At 40.3% G+C, this 21,665-nt stretch overlaps 1 protein-coding gene across 15 annotated transcripts in view; it reads left to right on the forward strand.

Annotated features, from left to right (window-relative positions):
• Positions 1–21,665, forward strand: part of CALD1 (caldesmon 1) — a 203,404-nt gene that overhangs the window by 179,803 nt on the left and 1,936 nt on the right. For all 15 annotated transcript variants that reach the window (XM_075757335.1, XM_075757324.1, XM_075757313.1 and 12 more), the window contains 8 exons: positions 3,863–4,118; positions 5,752–5,892; positions 14,094–14,137; positions 14,236–14,314; positions 16,246–16,383; positions 17,412–17,507; positions 20,040–20,117; positions 20,443–20,476. In XM_075757335.1, coding sequence (XP_075613450.1) covers positions 3,863–4,118; positions 5,752–5,892; positions 14,094–14,137; positions 14,236–14,314; positions 16,246–16,383; positions 17,412–17,507; positions 20,040–20,117; positions 20,443–20,476 — 866 coding nt within the window. The remainder of the gene's footprint in view (positions 1–3,862; positions 4,119–5,751; positions 5,893–14,093; positions 14,138–14,235; positions 14,315–16,245; positions 16,384–17,411; positions 17,508–20,039; positions 20,118–20,442; positions 20,477–21,665) is intronic.

A 21,665-nucleotide genomic window follows, 5' to 3' on the forward strand; every position in this document is an offset into this window, starting at 1 on the left:
ATTCTTCCGGGAAAAACAAACTTTCTCAAAATAAAATGCAGTTCAAAAGGCCCTGGAGACACCCTGACCTAAGGCCAAAAGACAGACAGAGATGGAGATGGAATAGCAGGAAATCGGCCTTGCTCAGAACTGTCCTGCTTCATGACTTGGGTCACATCATCAATAACATGAGAATGGTTTTCTAAAAATATTTTTGTTGTGTTTTCATTTGCTTTACTTCCTGTGGGAGACAGGCCTTAGTAGCAATATGTAGATTTGAGTTTCCACTCCTTTTTTTTCTTTTTCTGTTTTTCTTCTTCTATTTCCCAAACGTGGGAAGAAGCCTGTTTAATAGCCTTTGATCAGCTTGAGTAGAAGACTTGGGTTGGCAACATCAGCAGAGGCTCTAGTGTTCGTTGGGCTGTTAGGTATGAATTAAGGCTCTTGGCCTATTTTCTAATGAACTGCCCCCACATTGTTGGGCTTTGTTTGGAACTATCTTTCTTTATGTTTTTACATGAACATATCAGATGCCGGTTAGGAGGCATGTAACTTGGCTAACACTCAGTGGTGAGGATTGAGAATAAAATAGCCTAGTGGAGGCTAAAGAAAAATCTTATCAATGTCTTGTTCGTCTACGTCAGTCAGTAAGAGAAATACAGAATAAAACCCCATTTTATGGCTTCCCCTTCCCATCTCCCCTCCCACCTGCCTTCCTCCCTATTCTCATACAGGACTGCAAAAGTCCTAAATATGATGTAACATGTTTTTTTCACATTGTTCTGACATTTTTGGCTCCCACAAACCACTTCTTTCCTTTTCCTCCTTGTCTGAAAGCTGGCAACCAACTTAATTTCTTAGCACCAAAGAGGTGCTTACGAAACTCTTCCTCCACCCAGCATCTGAATACTAATTTCCCAATGTCAACATTAGGGAACAGAGATTCCCAGAATCTGTTGACAACAGAGGAGTTTGGGAGGTGGAGGAAAATAAGGACAATTACTGCCAGTTTATTGTTTGCTATTTTGGATTATGCAGAATCAGTAGAGGAAGTCCTGTAAACTGCATGAGAATAAAATAAGCTAGAAACTTTAAATGTCTTTCTTTGTAAGGAGGACAAAATAGTCGCCAGAGGTCTCCAAACAAAAATGGTAAGACTAGATTCTACCTTTGGCTTTTATCAGTTGAAAGCTGAGAGTAGCTGTTAATTTCATTGAGGTTATCTGCACTGAAATAGTCACTAAGGGACTAATCTTTCTTCTATGCTGATATAAAACAGAGTGGCTATTTATTAAGACAATCTTGGGAAATGTTATGTTCTTAGTTCTATTAGTTCTGAGGGCTGAGCATTTGCTGTTGATGGGGATATTATTTTGTCTGTCAGAAGTGACCTCGTGCATCTTCTTTGGTCCAAAGCTTGCAGGTCTGGATGGATTGGCAACACAAACTTCAGAGACCAAGAGGCAAAAAAAAAAAAAAAAAAGTGAAGTTGCTGTGATGTTTGCTATAGAGGCTACAACCTTGCAATGAAGCAGGAAAGTCTTAGACAGGGATTTCTCATGGCCTGTGCAGGATAGATGCACTGGATCCTTAGAAATACTTAGTGCCTTAGAGAGGCTTGTAGAACATTTTCGGTTCTCAGACCTCTGCAAACTGAATCAGAGGTATTTCAGGCTGGACACCCAATATCATACCTCACACCTCAGGTATTAGTCTTTGCTTTGTTTTTGAATGGGCTAAATGAAATTTCAAATAGTTTCCAATGTTTTCTCACAAGGCACAATGTGTTTTTCGTTAAAAAAAAACAAAACAAAATATGATTTCCTTTCTTTAATTAGATGTTACTACCTGAGGCAAGCCCTTATTTGTGACCACTTACATTAACTTGACACTTAGGTGGAGAGTGATCTTGTGGTTCTGCTTTCATGGTTTAAGTGATTCCACTGCAAAAACACATTCAGGAATAGGGCCTGGAGCAGAAAAGGATTGTGATAAGGTGATATTAGGGAAATATATATTATGTACTTGTAATTCTAGATTAGAAAATCAAGGATGAGAGTTTACTTGGGGGTATGTGCATTCACAAATCTCTGTGATTTTTTTTTTCTTTAGCTTTACTTTGTGATGTTACACTCTTGCATAGAAAAGACTTTCTAAAACAAAGTAAACACATTGCAAAGTAAGTGCCAGGTCCTACTACTTTAGTGTTGAACTTGCACAGATGAAGTACAGCAACTGAATTCACGTAACAGCATCAGTTTGGTTATGCTATTTTGCCATATGTTTTTAAATGTTATAATTCCTAAATCATGCATGCCATGCTAGAACTGAATTTCATCCAATTTGGTAAGATCATGTAGGGGCAGAGGACTCTGTGTTAGTAGATTCTGTTGTGATATTGAAACCAGAGATAATTCAGCACTGGTCCTACAGCCTGTTTTATATGGTTAATTCAATCTAGATGAGGCATCTATCTGAATGAGGAGCACCTTTGCAGGACTGGGTGTGATTCACCAGATTGCAAATTTATGTGATATTTGCTCTAATCTGATTGTCTCTAACATTTATTATTATTGTTGGAACACTTGATTTGTACCATCTTGTGGTATTATACTCTGCAACACTCTGGTTGCATTAATGAAGTTATTAATATCCAGCTTTTTAAAATGTGAACAGAACAGAGCAGAGAGGTTGTGGGTTTTTTTAAAAAAAATCCATAAGTATTTTCCCTTTCTGTCTCCTGTGAATAGCACACTGATACCTCTTATGTACCTATCTCCTTGTCAGCAGTAATATTAAACGCACTCAGGGAGCAGACGTTTGTCTAAACACTGGTGTGGTAATTGTTTAACTAGGTGATGCTATCTGACTCTGTTGAAAGTATGCACTTCACCTATGCAAATTCTTTGGGTCGGGTTTTTTTTTGTATTCTTTCTTTCTGTCTCACATATTACAGCTGGTTGGAAAACTTATGGTTTTCTCCTGTGGAAAGTTGCCATTAATAAATAATTTCCAATTCCTTAATAAAAAGTCATATTTTCCTTGGAAAATGTCAGCAAAACCTCTGACGAACCTTTCTGTTCATATAGACTGGGAGGGTTCAAGTGATAGGTGTTATAGATGAGATAGGAACCTTTTTAGGTGTTTAAAACACTGTTGAAGCTGTAAGATTCTCTTCTCTCTTGTGTCTCCTTCTGTTTTCTCCAAGTCAAGTAATTTATTCTGTTCCAAAAGATGCTTGTATTTTTCTAGAGGGTTTATAAAAAATACTTGCTTTTGAAAGCAAAGGATTAGTGCATCTTTTATTACTCAGAACATAGCATAATATTTTTGCTATGTTTTTTGTATGTAAATTTATCTCATTTAAAATGAACAGAGAGGAATTAGTTATGGCTTTCCATTGCTTTGTTTTCTGTATGAAGTATAATATGCTTTTGGAAGGGTTTCCTCTGTACACAAACTGTAGAGCAGAGGTATGAAACTGTAACAGTTTATACCATAGAGATGGTGATGTGATATGATACTTCTTGCTGAAGTTACACGAGATGTTAAATATTTCAAGCTCAGTTACTGAATTCTTTTAAAAACGCACGTGGCCTGAGTTCTCGGGCAGGGTGGTGCAACTCCTGTGCACACAAGCACACGAGAGATTCCTTCCTCACTGTCAGCGGATGGGAGATGTTCTCCTTGTAGTATCCCAGCCTACTAACTCCCAATGAAAATGTTTTGGGCCTCTTGTAGTTTGCAAGGAGCAAAAGGTCTTATAAGGCAGTATCTTTGAGTGCCGGGCTCTTGTGTTGCTGGTGAGCGCATGGCAGTGTGTGACTCCAGCCAAGAAGGGAAAACCCATGGTGCATCACCTTCCTTTTCATTTCTTTCCCAGCCGTTCCAATTTGAAAGGGACCGCAAATGCTGATGAAGCGAAGCCGGGGTCTCAGGTCGAGGCTGGAAAGCGGCTAGAAGATCAGCGCCGTCGCCGAGGAGAGAATGAGGAGTTTGAGAAGCTGAAGGAGAAGCAGCAGGAGGCGGCGGCAGAGCTGGACGAACTGAAGAAAAGGCGGGAGGAGCGCCGGAAGATCCTGGAGGAAGAGGAGCAGAGAAAGAAGCAGGAGGAGGCTGAAAGAAAAGTTAGAGAGGAGGTAAGTGTAAAATAAGAAGTATTGGACTGGTTTTTTTCCCTCGTAGGGATATAAATGGCCTTCCACTGGCCTTGCATTAGTTGATAACTCTTTACAGCAGTGTCTGCCACGGGCACTTTTAGGCGAAGAAGTTGGTGGGGCTGGAGATCGATGGATCTGTGTTTGACTAAAGGACAGAATGAGTCTATGGGAGACTGGCACATAGGTGAGGAAGGAGTGTGCAACAAGGAAGGCAAAACCAAACCCAAGCATACAGGCCAAAGCGTGCTTCTCCTTCTTGGATCTGATGTTGCTGTGTGGGGAATTGCTGCCGTGACTTTGCTTCAAATCGCACCCTTTATCTAGGCCCTCTAGATTCTGTGCTCTTCTGGGCATCGCTGTTTCTTAGCATCTGTCAAGAGATAGTCTGTCACAACAGACCTTGATTTCCAATATGCTACCCAGCATTAAAATCAACCCATTTTCTAACCTTCAGATTTAACTGCAAGTATGCTATATTTGATATCAAATGACCACATCACATAGATGCTCTAGTGAGGACCCAAGGTAAAACATGCAGTCATCCAGGGTAGAAAGAAACATTACGGTTCTACCCTCAGGAAAGACAGGGCTCTAATAAATGTCTTCCTGAGTCAGGATTTCATCTGTGATAGTTACCAATTTCTTATCTTCTTGGGGATGCAAAATGTTGGGGGCAGTCTTATAGCCACAGAGTTCTTAATTTATTTGGGGTGTCTCTTTGGCATTACACAGATTGAATTACAAAGTGCATGTAAAAATTTGTCTGCTCCAGGTGAGCTGGAATGTAATGTTATATATAGTTCTGATGGGCTAGATCTCATTAGGAAGATATTCTTGTCTATTTAAATAGTGAGTACCCAAGCACATCTGTTTGCTTGTGCTTCCTCTGCCAAGGGACTATATAAATAGTATTTCCAGATCTCTGGTGCATCATTTAGGAATCTTAGTTGTTTGGAAAACAAACAGTAGATGAATAATAATAATGTTTGGCAGCTGAATGCCAATTGCTTTAATATACTAAGCTCGTTACAGTAGAACTGAATAGATGCTGAGATTGCACAATACTTTGCGGGTCAGACCCTGCTGACCAGCGCTCACAATAGTTGTGCTTTGAGGGCTTCTGGTTTGATTCATAGCTTATGAAGTAAAAACTCGTGTTCTCTTTGGAAGGAAAACTGTAAGCGTTTAATCTTCACTTTTTTTGGCACCTATTGATTTTTAACTTGTGAAGTATTAAATTTGGCACAAGTGCCAAAGTAGATGGACAGAAGAACAGTCCAAAGATGATACATGAGGATATAGAGAAACTGAATTTGAGTATTTTTATAAATGTACTTTTTTCTCTCTGTAAGTGGCACTATATGGCAATAAATCTGGTGACCTCACTGTGAGGAGACACTAAAGCAGCACAGACTACCTGTCTTCCCCACTTCCTTAACACTGTGATGGATTAGCAGTGATACATTGCTAAATTTTGGATAGGTCACTGAACTTTTTTGAGTGGTATAAAAACCTGTTCTTAGAAAATTTCATAAATGTTTGCAGGGCTGCAAAGCCCTGTAATGGTGATGTAGTTTTTGAAAGACTAAGTGACCATTCATATTTTTTTAAGGAGGAAAAGAGGAGGATGAAGGAAGAAATTGAAAGGAGAAGGGCTGAAGCTGCTGAGAAACGTCAAAAGATGCCAGAAGATGGTGTATCTGAAGACAAGAAGCCATTTAAATGTTTCAGTCCTAAAGGTTCATCTCTCAAGGTAACCTCTCCACTAACATCTATATAGTATATAAAAAGTAATCAGTGTTGCATTCCAAACCAACAGCCAAACACAAAAGTAGCGTGGAAATACTTGAAATCAAACCTGGGACAATGGTCTGAAATAGACCTTAACCTGAAACCTTTAGATGAAACACTTCATTCATTGGGATGATTGAAAATTAGAGAACTTTTCTTCAGATAGAGTCTAGACTAGGAGTTAGCTGTTCTTGTTGATGAAAAATCAGAGAATCATAGAATGGCCTGGGTGGGAAGGGACCTCACAGATCATTTAGTTCCAACCCCCCTGCCATGGGCAGCAACACCCTCTACTAGACCAGGTTGCCCAAAGCCCCATCCAACCTGGCCTTAAACACTTCCAGGGATGGGGCGTCCACAACCTCTCTGGGCAACCTGTTCCAGTGCCTCACCACCCTCACAATGAAGAATTTATTTCTAATATCTAATCTAAATCTACCCTCTTTCAGTTTAAACCCATTACCACTCGTCCTATCACTCCCTGCCCTTGTAAACAGTCCCTCTCCAGCTTTCTTGTAGGCCCCCTTCAGGTAGTGGAAGGCTGCAATTAGGTCTCCCCAGGGCCTTCTCTTCTCCAGGCTGAACAACTCTCAGCCTGTCTTCATAGGAGAGGTGCTCCAGCCCTCTGATCAGCTTCGTGGCCCTCCTCTGGACTTGCTCCAACAGCTCCATGTCCTTCTTATGTTGGGGGCCCCAGAGCTGGATGCAGTGCTCCAGGTTGGGTCTCACGAGAACAGAGTAGAGGGGCAGAATCACCTCCCTTGACCTGCTGGTCACACTTCTGTGTGCAAAAATGATCTTCACCTTCAAGAGAAAATTATTTGGAAGCTTAGAGCTGTATTACTGTGTTGATTTTCAATGTTGATTTATTATAGGAGTGCTTTGTGAACTGGACTAGATAAAGATCACAAATGCTCTCTCTCTCCTTCCACATCCACAATTACTTTCTTCCTTGACAGATTATTTTGTCTTAAAGCATATTCAGCCTAATCATCATTAATTGAAATTGCCCCATATGGGAGTTCTAGTTTATGTCTAATCTCCCTAAAAATAGCATCTAGAAGTACTGGACTGGATTTCATTTTCTTACATAACAGGGAGAAAAAAACATTCTGTTGCTGCAGGAATTTCTAAGTGGTCTTCTGTGGCCTATATTATATTTGAAGTCAAATAAATCAATTAAATGGCCTTTCAGCTTGGAAGAGGAATCCTGGCCCCACTGAAATTATTTGGAACTTTTTGGTATGCAGTCCAGTTGCTTTCTCAGCTCAAGCTCAAGCTACACATGTATTAATCATTTTTAACTATCTTTTCCTTTTCTCATTTTGTGTCATTAGTTATTTAAGAATCCAAAATGTGTATCAAAAAAGGCCCCTTAGTGGGCACTAGGAGAGAAAAGAACCAGGCAGGAGGTTATCAGGTGGGAACTCATTGGACCATGAAGTGGTTCTCCATGGGATTAAGAACTGTATTTGTTGAGTGATAAACTGCATTTGGTCAAAATTACATTTCCACTCACAGAGAGCTACAGTTTGCTCTGGAGCTTTAGGCCTATACTGGTTTGGGTCCAGTTCTAGCAAATACATTGTCCAAATGCTTTTGACTGGACTTGCATTTGATTTCTCAGGCACATCTGAACCTGAAATACAAGGACAGAATACATACAGCTGTAAATGAAGATTGCCAAGCTTCACAACTTGCTCTGATTAGATAAACCTGGTCTTGCCATTTCATTTGCAAAAGACCATGTCAATAACAGACAATATAAGTGTACAGCTTCTTCCCAGCCCTCCTGGGAGGGCTTCTTTTTCTTCTTTCTTTTTATTGAGATGCCTTTTATGACATACATTTGGAGCTTTAGTTCACAGATGACTCAGAAGAGAGGAAATTATACTTGAAAACACATAATAGAAAGATATAGATCATAATTTTGGGGAGGGTGGGAAAAAACACTGGATTTGGCAGGAGGTTAATAGCTTTCAGAGAGCTTTTGGACTGATGCTACACTGTTCTACTAAGTGTATTTTTAGAGGAAAGCTGGAATTTTCCAAATGTTGTTAAGCATCCAAGGTCCAATTTTTTAATGATGATAATTGCTGCTGGTTTAAGTAGAAGTTGTTTGTTACAAAAACTCATATATGCAACTTTGTACACACTTTTTCTGGTTCTCTCTCTGAGAAATTGGTGATACTGTACATATTCCAGTCCAGTGTCTGTGGGTGGCCAGAGTAGATATGTAATGCTGTTGAACTTCACACCCTAAATTGTTTCTTGGCCTTCTGTGGTCAATAGCAGAGGAGAGAATAATCTCATTTTAATAACCTGATGTCAAACTCCAGTTTTTAGAAGACAGTATGTTTTGTTACCTTTCAATTGGACAGACTTCTCAGGCTGGTCTAAGCTGGTCAGTACACTGCTTTCTCGTTGCATGTTATGCACTGCCCAAGTTATCTTTTGACTTGTAAAGCATCTGGCACATATTTTCTCCCTTGATTAATGTATCATCTGGTTAGATGTGTCATGAGTCATGTGAGAACCCTAAATGCACAGTTGTGGGTGGGCGGTTGGAATTAATAATGAAAAAAGGAAGGCTCAGTATTAAATACTGTATGATACATGTGCACGTTCTGACTTCTCCTAGATCACTCAGGCAAAGCATCTTTCTCTCCTTCTTTGTCCTTCCTAATGTGATAAGTTTTTTGGGAAGAAAAAGAATTCCTGGGAGAGACTTAGATGAGGAAAGCAGGTCATGCCGTTTACCAAGTGAACTGCAAGAACAAAGGAAAGAAAGGGAGATAAACTGAAAAGGAGCGTGGCATATTACAGTCTTCTGGACACTGCATTTATCCATCAGGCAGGGCATGGACTGGTATGATGACATGCAGATTCAGAGTTGAGAGACCAAGATGTGCTACTCATCTCCATGAATTACATGTCTCATGGATGCACATTTATAAATGTATGTACACAAACATGGACATAATATATACATGCTTATATTTAGAAAGAACTACTGTGATTATCTAGTCTGTCCTCTACTAAATCACAGCCTACACAGTGTTGACAGCTCCTGTTGTTTTAACTGTTAAATACAGTATTTCCCTGAAACCTGAGACACTACTTCAGCAGAACTACTACAGCATCGTGGAGTCCTCCCAGTGACAGCACGTGGGCTGGTCCTATCCAAGGGGACAGTGAAGAGGAAGCATGCAAAGTAAATACAGGGCAAGTTCATCACTAGCTCAAGGACAGAAGCAGCTTGAATTTCTCAGGGCTGGTGGAGTCCCTGTGGGCAGTAGCAGCAGTACCAAACCTCTGTTCAGCCAATGTCCTCTCTCAGTTGTGTTTGTTGTTGGTGGTGGTGGGTTTTGTTTTGTTTTTTACAAGGAAAAAGACTGGAACAACCTCTGCTGCTCTCCCATCCTGCTCTAGCTAGTGCTTTCCCTAGTTTAGTTCACAGAAATGGTGCTGCAGTGGAACAATCAGATTTTCTGCATAATCTTTGTTCATTTTCCTTTTTAGAGAAGTTAATTCCTCATTTTACTTTGGGAAGGAGTGTTACTGACTTCTTGTATAACTATTGTCTGGGTTAATCAGGAGCAAACAGGATATTTCAGTACTAAGTCTCTTCTTGGGGATGAGCTCCACCACTACAGAAATGCAAAAGCAATTAGTCGTTGAGGGGAGGAAGCAATGGCAGGATGCTGAGAGCCTGAGATATCTCCTGTCTTTACAGAAAATGTCTTCTGGGAAACACAGGCTGATGTGGCAGCCTGCACTTTCTGCAAGGCAATGCTGACAGCTAAGCCAGAAGATAGGACTTTTCAGGACTTGAAGGTTTTTTGGTTTTGGGGTTTTTCTTCCTTTCCTTAAAAAACCTGTCTTGTCTATCTCATTATTGCTCTCAATACCTGACAGCTGGAGCCGTCACTGGAAAGAATTAGACCCTACACAATCAGTTTTTTCCTAAATGAGCTACTTTTGCAGCAGAGGGAAGATAGAGTGGTAAGAACAGGATTTGTGACATTTGTTTTTCCCCCATCTTTGATGCTGATGGCAGCACTCCAGTCTGGCAGGTAAACTGGAGTAAATTGGTGCACTCTGCACAGATGCTGCTGACAGCAGGAAAAAGCCTAACTGTGCTTAATGAAGCAAAAGAGTGTGTGAGCCACTCGGGGAGGATAAGGAGAAAGCCACTTTACTCCCAGGGACTACCACTTCAAATGGATTTCTACTAGGTTCTTCCACCTGTTGGATATGAGGTGTTTTTTTCCAATTCTACTCCCCATCCCACTGGGGCAGCGGGCAGAGTGGTGAGCGAGTGGTGGTGTGGTGCTTAATTATCAGCTGGGGTTAAACCATGACAGTCCTTTTTGTTGCCCCACGTTGGGAGCCAAAAAGGACTGTCATGGTTTAACCCCAGCCGGCAGCTGAGCACCACACAGCTGCTTGCTCACTACCCCAATGGTGGGATGGGGGAGAGAATCAGAAGGGTAAAAGTGAGAAAACTCATGGGTTGAGATAAAGACAGTTTAATAGGTAAAGCAAAAGTCGCACATACAAGCAAAGCAAAACAAGGAATTCCTTCACCACTTCCCAAGGGCAGGCAGGTGTTCAGCCATCTCCAGGAAAGCAGGGTTCCATCACACGTAACAGTTACTTTGGAAGACAAATGCCATCACTCTGAATATCCCCTTCTTACTTCTTCTTCCCCCAGCTTTATGTGCTGACCATGACGTCATATGGTATGGAATATGCCTTTGAGTGGTTGGGGTCAGCTGTCCCAGCTGTGTCCCCTCCCAACTTCTTGCGCACCCCCAGCCTACTCATGGCTGCAGTGATGATGTGAGAAGCAGAAAAGGTTTGGAGTCTGTGTAAGCACTGCTCAGCAGTAACACAAACATCTCTGTATTATCAACACTGTTTTCAGCACAAATCCAAACCATAGCCCCATACTAACTGCTATGAAGAAAATTAACTCTGTGCCAGCCAAAAACCAGCACATGCGTTTTTAATAGGCAAGACATTTCTTGCACAATCAGCAAACAAAGCATGTCTATATAATATTGAATATGGATAAATGCATACATTATCTCTGCATGACATCTTGCTTAATTTATTCCTTGCCACTTGTATGTGCTGACGCCATTGAGTAAGGCCCTAATCAGGTGTGAGACTCCTCATGGTTTTGATTTATGTCCATTGGTTTCAATTCATCTGACTTTACCAGCAGAAGGGTAGGTGTCCATCTAAGCATTTTGTTGCCTAATCTAAGCTTCTTTGGTAGTTAATAGAAAGAGAGCCACCCTCAGTGGACAAGCAATCTGACCTTTCCTAGGGTGAAGTGAGATCCTCTGCCTCTCCACTGACTATAGAGAGAACCAAATGAGTAATTTCGACTGAATGCTTAACTTTCAAGCAACTGAGGTTAAGGTGGGAGAGATGCAGCCTGTGTTCCTTCTCTCTGGTCATAATTTAGAGGCCGGCAGGGTGACCATTTGGATTCCTTGTATGTTCTGTGTCAGAGACTTTGGAAAGTATTCCGTGGTGACAAAACATAGTCCAAGCTATTTAATAAGATGCTGTTAAAATGAATGCAGCAAAAAGATTATTCTTATTTCCTGGTCTCAAATTGAGGAAATATCTTGCATTTTGTGCTAACCACATTGCTTTGCCTATTTCTCTTACAGATCTATTTTGTAATACTGTTTACTGTACGTGCCAAACATTTTAAATTCTTTGCATGGAGTTCATGTGGTCTGCAGTGGGTAAATGACCTTTAGATGTTGCTGTGCAGTCTAAATGTGTTTGATCCATATGTTGAATACATGTGTGCATACAGGTGTGTTTGCTCTAAGTGTATTCAATGTATGCTTCTGTTCCATGCATACTGTGTTTTGAGGAACATGCTCTAGAACAAATTCTCATATAAAGGAGCAAAAGATGTGTTATCCATCCACGCAAAGCACCTGCTTCCTTGGGAAGAGGACCATGTTCAGCTCTGAGGGTCGCTTCCTAACTCTGCTTTCCTGTTTAACTTATTCCTCACTCTCCTGTTCTGAACAATCCCTGACTTGTTCCTGATACCACAGCAGCTCTGAGAACTGCTGTTTCTAATGGGTAAAGAATGACCCCCAGTTTTTTTACTACAGCCCCAAGAATACATGTCCGTCTTCCCCCCAACTTATCCCCCTTGTACACCAGTGACTACTGCCGCCAGGTTTTCCTGCTGCGTAGAAACATCGCTTCATCCTGAACGCAGGAAGACTATAAAGAGTTTACTGTTAGCATCTTTTAACATCTGTCCCTTTTGTAAGATTTCAAGTGGAATCTCAGTTCATCTGTACTAGAAGATGCTGTAAGCAAATTATTAGATGGTTACCTTGAGTCCTGGCTCTTTGAGGTAGTCCATATTCTTTGTCCTTGCTGCCAGCCAGGGTTTCATTGATGCAGTCAGGGAATTACCTGTTCATGCCGAGCATGGGAGAAACCAGCGTTTCTTGTTGGTGTAACTCATCATTTTGATGCATTGCTGGTTATGACCCAGAAATCAGCATTGTGGGAAATTTTTCCTACTGTACCATAATTGAGGAGAGGTGACATGTTTTAAGCAACCATTGTAGATCTGTTTAGTCACTTTTAATAAAATAATTTACTTGCTCGTTTTATGGCAATGCGGACTGTATTTCCTCTGGGTGAAACTAACTTGGAAACTGTTAAGGCTGGCAGAGGGAGAGTGACAGCTCCAAACCCGTGTGGGTGTGCAGGCTCTTCAGCTCTTGCCTGGTGTATGGCTGCCACCTTGTGACAACAGTGCGTTAAGCAGTTGGAACATCCCCGAGCAAAGCCTCTCTTTCCACTCAGGGCTGTGTTTGGATCCAATGTTGGCAACTAAAACTCTTAACGTAAATTACTCTTTAAATTGTGTATATATGTTTTTAGAGGTGCCTTTGCGCTGGAACAACTCCAGCTTGTTTGGCAAATTCTGCGCTGAAGTGAACTGAGTTTTTGCTTGTGTGGGCTTGAGAAATACAACATGCATGCCCTTTGATGGGATTGCTGTGGGATTTAGTATTCTGGTACAGCCTGGATGCTAAGGGCACCGAGGAGAACCATTTAAAGGAAAGGCTGTCGTTGCCTTATTTTGAAGGCATGAATGCCACAGCAGTCACTGTTAAAGTTACTTGAAAATGGACAGCCCGTACTCAGACTGGGGAATCCACAGGAATCCTGCCAGGCTGATTAACAGTCATTTCTGTTCCCTGGAGTTGGTTGTGTATATTTTACTTTTAAGTGAAACTGTAGAGCTTGGGACAAGAACTGGGACAATGCAATGTGGAAGAGACATGAGGAAGTTGATTAAAGTATTTCTTGACCCACAATGCAAATAAACACACACACACCCCCCCCCCCCCATCTTGAAAAGTTTTAAAACTTTATTCCGTGGTGGAGTCTTTTTGTTTTCAAATTATTGAGAGATTTGGCATAAGTCTTATGAGACCTTCATGATTCTTTTTCCCGGGAAACATTACAATATTTTCCTACTCACACAGTAGGAAATAATGATGAAATGTAAGATACCAGTTTGTATAATAACAGCTGGTAGATACTGACTCAGCAATGACACTGCTGAACCTGAGCAGAATGCAGCCTGATCAGTTTTTTGGAGCTCAAATTAAATTGTCGGTGTCCTGCAAAGACATGCATGAGATAGGGTTCATGACTGAGCTCCAAACCTGGCCTAGTCTGATGGCTCAACTCGGAAAAACTTTATTAAAGTTGCTGTCTGTCTCAAGAGATACATACTTGCCTTTATGTGGGAAATTGAGGAAATTTTACATAGGTTTTGTGAATATCAACCCCTTTCATAAGATAAACTTCCCTTTTCTCCTTTCTGTATTGGTGGCTAATTCTCTTGTTCCAAATGGGGCACTGGAGAAATATGCAGGATGCAACCATTAATGCAGAAAACATACCTACCCTTATGAATTTGTAGCATAATAGGCTCCTAACTGTAAAATTTGTGTGTCTGTGGTGATTTCTGTTGGAATGCATCTCTTTCAGATTGACCTTTTGACATTTAAAATTACATTTAGCCTGGCCTTGCACAGGCTGCCTTTTTAGTAACTTTAAACTTACAGGTCTTATTTCTTTCTTTTCTAGATAGAGGAGCGAGCAGAATTTTTGAACAAATCCGCTCAGAAGAGGTAAAGCAATAAACCAGTAGGTTCAGTCAAAACAGCAGTGTTTTTAATTGGAGGGAATAATAATAATTTCTTTCTCTCTTTTTTTCGACTTCCTGCAGTGGTATGAAACCCACCCACACAACAGCAGTTGTCTCAAAGATTGACAGCAGACTTGAGCAATACACTAGCGCAATTGAGGTAAGTTAATTCCAGGTCACGACAGCTCTAGTTACTAACGGCTTTTAGGACTTTAATCAGCCTGTGCTTTACTGTTAAGAATTGCAGGGATTTTTGGTCACAAACTTTTTTAATGCAACTTCAAGAACAAAATGCTTGAGGTACACTTATAACCAACATCTAGATATATATCTAAACAAAGCGTCAGATTCTTATCTTCCCTTTCATGCTACAATTTACTCTGTCTGCTTTGTAAGCTTGGAGTAGTGCTTGAAGGACTCAGTCGGCATCCTCTTGGCTGATGAGACTATTATCTGCAGAGAGCTGATAGTCATCCTGAGCAAAGCTGATTTAGCAGTTTATTTAGGAGAGCAACAAACTGGGTCTGTGTTGCTGGCTGCCAGTTCAGAGTGAAATTCCTTGGCAAAGACAGACACTTTAGTGAACTAGAGAGTTAAGTAGTGACAAAGGAAAAATGGAATCAAAATAAAATGCAGAATTTGACCCCAGGTGATATTGACAAGTAGTGGCTAACAATGTGCCTTGAAGCCAGAATTGTTGGGTTTTTTTCTTTTTCAAGGAAAAATGGGTAGTTTTTTAGCTGTTTTTATAAATAAGTTAGTACAGGCAATGTGAAAACTACTGGTTAATATAGCAGCCCAGCTGGGCTGGGTTGTTAAGTGTAATGGGAATAGAATAGTATAAAAAGGGATATGGTCTTGATAGCTGTGATTGCAATCTAGCATTATTCATTCCCTGATGGATTTTTTTTTTTTCTCCTCTTGTTCACATATGGGGAAGCATGGTATTGCATTAAGGTATTAATTGGTTAGGCTTTATTATTCTTTAACTTAAAGGAAAATTTAGTAATTAAAAATAAATTAACAAAGGCTTTTTTCTGTGGCTGTTGTCCATTTAACCTTTCTGCTAGGAAGCCTATCGGTGCTGGAGAGTTTTAGACTGTGTGTCAGTTCCCGATGAAAAAAGCACATGCATGACAGTGCTGAAAGGCTCAGGCTTGCCTCCAGCATCTTTGTCAAGCTGAAGGTAGCTCAAACCCCTCCATTAGAGATGATTGTTAGCACGGCATCCAGTAGTCCCCATATCATCGAAGTAGGAGCATACAGCTTCTGTCCTCTACGGCAAAGGGGCAGGCAACGCAGCTTCACAGCTATGTAGAGCTCCCATCTGACTGGAAACTACTCCTTTGCTGAGTTTCTGATTTTTCCAAAAGTTGCCAAATCTGACTTGCTTTGCAACTAGAGAGGCAAAGCCTCAGCTCATACAGGTTCTTATTGTCCTCAAATCTGTGTTGCGTAAAATGCACGAGAATTTTGAAAAGAAGGAACAGGAGGAGTTTGGTCCAGTGTTCTTGGTAACCGTGCAAAAGACACACTGCCAAAAAACCCTCCAATTCCTCAATCCTTCACTCTAAAAAACCTCCTCATTCCAAATATTCTGTAATTGCTGAAATTTACCCCTAGATTCCCTAGTTGTGAGGTTAAATTGTCTGGGACAGATAGAGCAGAGTCTGATGCTGAATGACGGAGCAGTCTTTTTCCTCTGCCTCTGCATAAGGTTTTCCTTAGCTGTGTTCCTGAGAGAGCTATGCTTACAGGATTCAAGTGCTCAGACTTGAAAGATGGCAAATGAAAGCCTCGGAGCAGTTGTGTGCAGAGCTGTGGTTTGCCATGAGGTTTAGAAATGTAACAAGTGCAAAAATCTAAGTGACTGCAGTTTTCACAGCTGGTCATGTCAAGGGTGCAACTGCAAATGAAAAGGGGCAGAGTCTCAGTGGCATCTCTTGAGCTGGGTACTTCTTTCCATCTTTGCATGATCATTGCTAGAACCACTTAACAGCTGCTGCATTCCCCAGTACTGCCCCAAAGTCAAAACACCCTGTGGCTCCAGCTCTTAACGCCAAACACCAACTGGCTTCAATTCTTCTGCAGGGCACAAAGTCTGCAAGACCAGCTAAGCCAGCAGCCTCCGACCTTCCTGTTCCAGCTGAGGGTGTCCGTAATATCAAGAGCATGTGGGAGAAGGGCAATGTTTTTTCATCACCTTCTGGGACAGGAACACCAAATAAGGTATGTGTTTAATTTTACATAGTGATACAGAGAGTTATGTTATGGACCTGACCTTGCCATTTATGTTGCTATGAGTAAGCCTGGCTGCTCCTGTTGACATCACTGGTGAAGAATATCCCAAAGGATCCTGAGGTCCTCAGAAACCCACAAAATTGTGTGGCTGCAATATTGAGTACAATGGAAGAATTCAGTGACATACTGAGCTCAGTTATGAGACATTCCAGAGCCCCATCAGATATCTTAGATAAATATATCCGGGTAGTTCAAGCGGAGTACAAAGAAATTCTTTGTGTTGGGAAAGATTCTTTTTGGGGGGGCAGAGGAGGATTAAATAGGCAAGATAATGATGATGTTTTATAAATAATGCATAGAAGCATTTGTGAGACCTTTAACTTTTTTACATAAATCCTTAAGGCAACATTTCCTTTCTATAAATTGATATGAGTTGATGAGCATTCATCGTAGCCAAAAAGCTGAGCCATGGATTGAAGGGGGTTATTAGATAGACATGAAATTTCAGTAATTTGTTCTAAAGTTTTAAATATTTATTTTAATGATTTAAATTTTAGGCCACTTAACTCCTCTATTATGTGGTTTTTTTGAAAAAAAAAAAAACAAAAACAAAACCCAAAACCAACCAACCAAACAAAAAAACAATACATAACAAAAATATGGACTTAGACTTGTGTCTCTTGTTCTTTTAGGCTAAAGATTTTTTCTCCTTGGAGTTTGCGGTTATGACAGAAACACCAGGTGTATGTCTAATGTTTATTCCTAGGTTAGCACACTAAAATGGAAATGATTTTGTGAACCCACATTTATCATTATTGAAAACTAGAGAGTAGTAGTACTGTGTAGTTCATAGGGAGAATATCTTCAGAGCACACAGGATGACTCTTAGCTAGCCATAGTCTCGGTGAGGACCTCTATATTAAATTCAGGCTTGGCTTTGTTTTTAAATCTAAGCTGTGGAAAACATAGCAAAAACTGTTCTGAAAATCTTCTGATTAGATTTTACTATTTTGCAGGAAACTGCTGGACTGAAGGTTGGAGTCTCCAGTCGTATCAACGAGTGGTTAACCAAGACCCCAGAGACCAATAAATCACCTGCTCCAAAACCTTCTGTAAGTAAACCTGCAACAACCATCTCTTCAGTATGTGGATTCTGATGGTGCTTCCTTAACCAGCTGATGGTCTTTGGAGGAACCTTACTGCATGTCTTCTCTTGGAGGCTCACTGACGCCCTCTGGCTGCTGACTTCTGGGTAGTCTGAAAAGGGGGTGGGGTGGGTGAAATAGGGCAGTTCTCACCTTAAAGCTTAGGGGTGCTCTAAAAAGACAGTGCTCAGGAAGCACTTCTGTGGTAGAGAAGGACATTAATGTACCCACCTGTGAAAGGTCTGCCATTAATTTAGAAATAACCAGCCATAGACCTTGGATGAAACACTTACTCTTTGGCCCTTGCCTTGTAAAAATCTTTCGAGTATATTTTTAAACACAACTGCAATACTTTAATCCTTTAAGAGCCTAAAAGTAATTTCTAATGAAGGCCTTTTAGCATGCCTATTACTTCAGCAAGAATCAGAGCAGAAAATGCTATCAAAGTAATAAGCTGGGAGTGTGGGAAGCAGCTGTGTGGATGTGGAAAGGAGCAGAAACAGGTACTTGTGGGGTGAGGAAGGGTAGGGGTGAGGAACTGGAGCTGTAAGTGTCCATATTGGAGAATGGCAGGGCATCACTCATGGTGTTAATGATCCTGCTTTGGGATTTTATTAAAGAACTGGTTTCTTCCCATGTCCTTGTGTAGCGTTTTTCTGCCAGTCCACTCGCCCTTTATAAAAGGTGCAGCCTGACAAACACTTTCTCAGTTCACACTCCTGTTTGTCCCAAAGAGGAACTTGACATTTGCAGCATTGTCCCTAATGTCAGTATTTACTGGTAGCTACACAGAGATTGTGTCCTTATAAACATGAATATAAAAGCAAAAGAAGTCATTGTGGTCACTGTATTTAATCACAACTGCTGAAAACCAGCACAGAATCTGCCTCCAGATTTTCCTCTTTCTTTTAAGTTGAGTCTTTTAGATAACGTAAAACTAACCTCCTGTTTTCCCCTCAGCCAACTGTTTCTATCTATGTCTTCATTTCCCTCTTTCTCAATAGATTGTTCTTTCTTCTTTCAATATCTCTACTTGAAGGAACCTGCCCTCCACCTATTATTCTTCTCTGGGGGTCTGTTTGCTAAGGTGGTCAGGTAAACCTGTTCATAATTGACTATGAAGAATGATATGCATCTGTAATGTGTGATTTTTACTTTTTTCACAAGGATAAATCAAAGCAAAACCTAAAATTTCTCAGTTAGCAAATAACTTCCTACTCTCATCACATTCCACCAAAATAAAGAATTGTTCAAAGCTTTTGTGACCATCAAGATTCTTGTGGGTTTTGGAACAATGTTCAATTAAAAGTACAGGGAATGAAGGTGTCGGTTTTATGGTGAACTTAAATCACAGATCCCAAATGATTTCAGGATTATGGAAGTAGTTTTGTCCACTGGAAGTAGTTTTGTGATAAGATCCACTGCAATTTTGCTGTTTTCTTCCTTCCTCTGTTAGTGCTGAACTTGCTTTTTGAAGTACAGAATAGGCTTAAAGTCTTAACCATAGCAACCCTCTTTGGCTGTAAATTATGATCAATTGTAGTGCATCTCTGTTGGGTGCAAATACCTCTGGGAGGAATCACGTTTCACATTTATCAGAGGGCCTTTTTCTATCTCAAGTTAGAAATTCTCATGTGCAGAAAACTACCTTTCTATGGATGGCAAGAACAAGATTCTGGAAGCTGTGCAGGACTTGAATACTTTTTGAAAAGGAGAATACTAATGTCCAAAATTGTTTCAACCACAGAGGTAGATACCAATCCATCTGTCCTTAAGCAAGTGCATTGCTACTAGCCTAGCATATTTTGTCTGGATTTGTAGCCCTGCTTTTCCCCATGAAGCAACTTGACATTTTTACTTGCTTTTGCAAGTAAAAGTTTTGCTTAAAGTGTCCATAGACACTTATTTTCAGAGAATATTATTATTTCTAATGATGTTACCTCATCTGGTTTTGTGGGGGGTTTTTTTGGTTTTGAAACCTATATTAAAGAATGTAGAGGAGAATCTGCTTTTCTGTTGAAAGTAGTTGTTGTACTCTGTTTTTTTACAGGGTTTTTTAATGAAATATTTTGATTCTGATCTAAAATAACTGAGAGAAGCTACTTTTGAATTCCTCCCTAATAGAAATAATATTCTGACCAAAAAAAAAAAAAATCATTTTTCTGCAAAAATTGGAATTGTCTTTCTTAAAACCCTGATAATGCAGTAATTTTTCACTGTACTGCCTAGGATGAATGTAATAAGATATGGCCAGTCTGTGCAATACTAAATAGATGCAGCAGCATTGGTTTTTGTCATAAAGCATGTATGTGTGGAGTGATTATGTGAAGTGTCATTTTGAATAGCTTTATAATTGATAGACAATGTAATATTTACTACTGGTGGATGCTCCTCAACTTTTTTTTTGAGGAAGTTGCATTCTAACTTTTTCTCTACCAAATTAAAATAAACCTGAACTAATGTTGGTTTCTGTTCTCTTACATTAATTTAAAAATACAGGATTTAAAACCAGGAGATGTATCTGGCAAACGTAATCTCTGGGAGAAGCAGTCAGTTGAAAAGCCATCTCCTTCTAAGGTAACACTTCAGTGCATTATTAAAAGGGTAATATCTCTATGGGAGGCTTTCTAGGGGGAAGGTGCTGTTCGCCTTCATACTGTCAGTTAGTTGGAGTTAGGCCTCTACATGTCTTTTGTTACTAACCTGCCTTTTTATCTATAAAAGAAAGTACAATGAGGCACAGAAAGCCATGGGCAGCATGTAACTTCTATAGTCCTATGTTGCAGAGCTGTTTTGTGCGTGGAAATCTGTCCTTTGCATGGACTTGATTTGTTTTCCTGTTATAAATAGCTATGTTTTCCCATATTCAACTTTAATTTTGGATTATTACTTCTTCAAACAGGTATCAGCTATGGGGAAAAAATCAGAGACTAATGGTAAGTAATTCTAATAATACACCTGCATATAAAATAGAAACTTTGCCACACTTTCCTACAGGCACATCTAAGTTTTAAAATTCTACAGCTGTCCGTGTTGATGCAAAAACCAACCCCTTTTTGCCTTTACCTTTCCAAAACTCCATTGCAGTATCATCAAAACATGAATGTTTGAGAAATAAGCCTAAATCATCTTTCTAGGAGGACAGAGGACTAGCAGCGCTCCAGCCATGTTTGCAAAGCCTTGTTTGAGCGACATGTGTAGCATGTTTGCTGTAGCTGGAGAGCATCATTAAACTGTGTGAGGTCTGAGGAATGGGATGTCATTTAACTAATTACAGCAAATGTAAGGCATCTGGGAAAGGCTCTGTTAAAGGCTGCAGCAGGAATGGATGTGCCTTTCCTGAGTGGAGAAGAAACACAAAAGGCAAGGCTGTTGCAGCAGCATTATTTGAGCAGAAATGGAGGATTTCAGTACTACTGAGAACAAGCCCTGCATCTGATTTTAAACATCGCCACTGGGTAATGGTGAAACCTGATGAAAATTCAGCTGTGTTAATTTTTAAAAATAATTCTGGCTGGTTGTGAGTCTCATGTGCTCCTGCATACACAGACTGGAATGGAGTTCAAATGCACTCAGGAGCAGCACTGCTTTTGCTGGAGCTGTGCATTGGTGTCTTCTCAAGGCAAAAAGAATCCTGCTACTGTTGTTTTGAAACTACTAGTTTGGGAAACACAACCTAGTTGTATGGAAAGAAATCAGCAAAATTCTCCTCCTAGCTTTTGTGTGTTTTTTAAATTTTTATTTTAATCTAAAACACTCCAAATAAAATCAATTAAAGGAAATATGTGCCTCAAGACCAGTGGGAAAGAATGGAAATTCACTGATCAATTTAATAGCTTTAAGATGCTTTACAGCATCCCTTGAACTCTTGACTAGGAATGAAATGATCAAATATAGAAAAACTTTCGGTTTTCCACGCGTTAGTATGTGCACACATTTTTCTTCACAAGCCAGAGCTATGCTCTGCCTGTGAATTTTTCTTATCAGTTTAGAGTCATGCAAAACAGAATTGTCTTCCTCCTCCTCTTATCCTTTTTCAAACCGAGCTGTTAGGAGAGGGGTTTTCAGACTCGCTCAGCGTTAGCGCTGCTCTGCTCCCACGGAAGGTGCTAGCAGTCGCACGTC

This window comes from Balearica regulorum, chromosome 1, assembly GCF_011004875.1.
Source record: "Balearica regulorum gibbericeps isolate bBalReg1 chromosome 1, bBalReg1.pri, whole genome shotgun sequence".
Lineage (NCBI taxonomy): Eukaryota > Metazoa > Chordata > Aves > Gruiformes > Gruidae > Balearica > Balearica regulorum.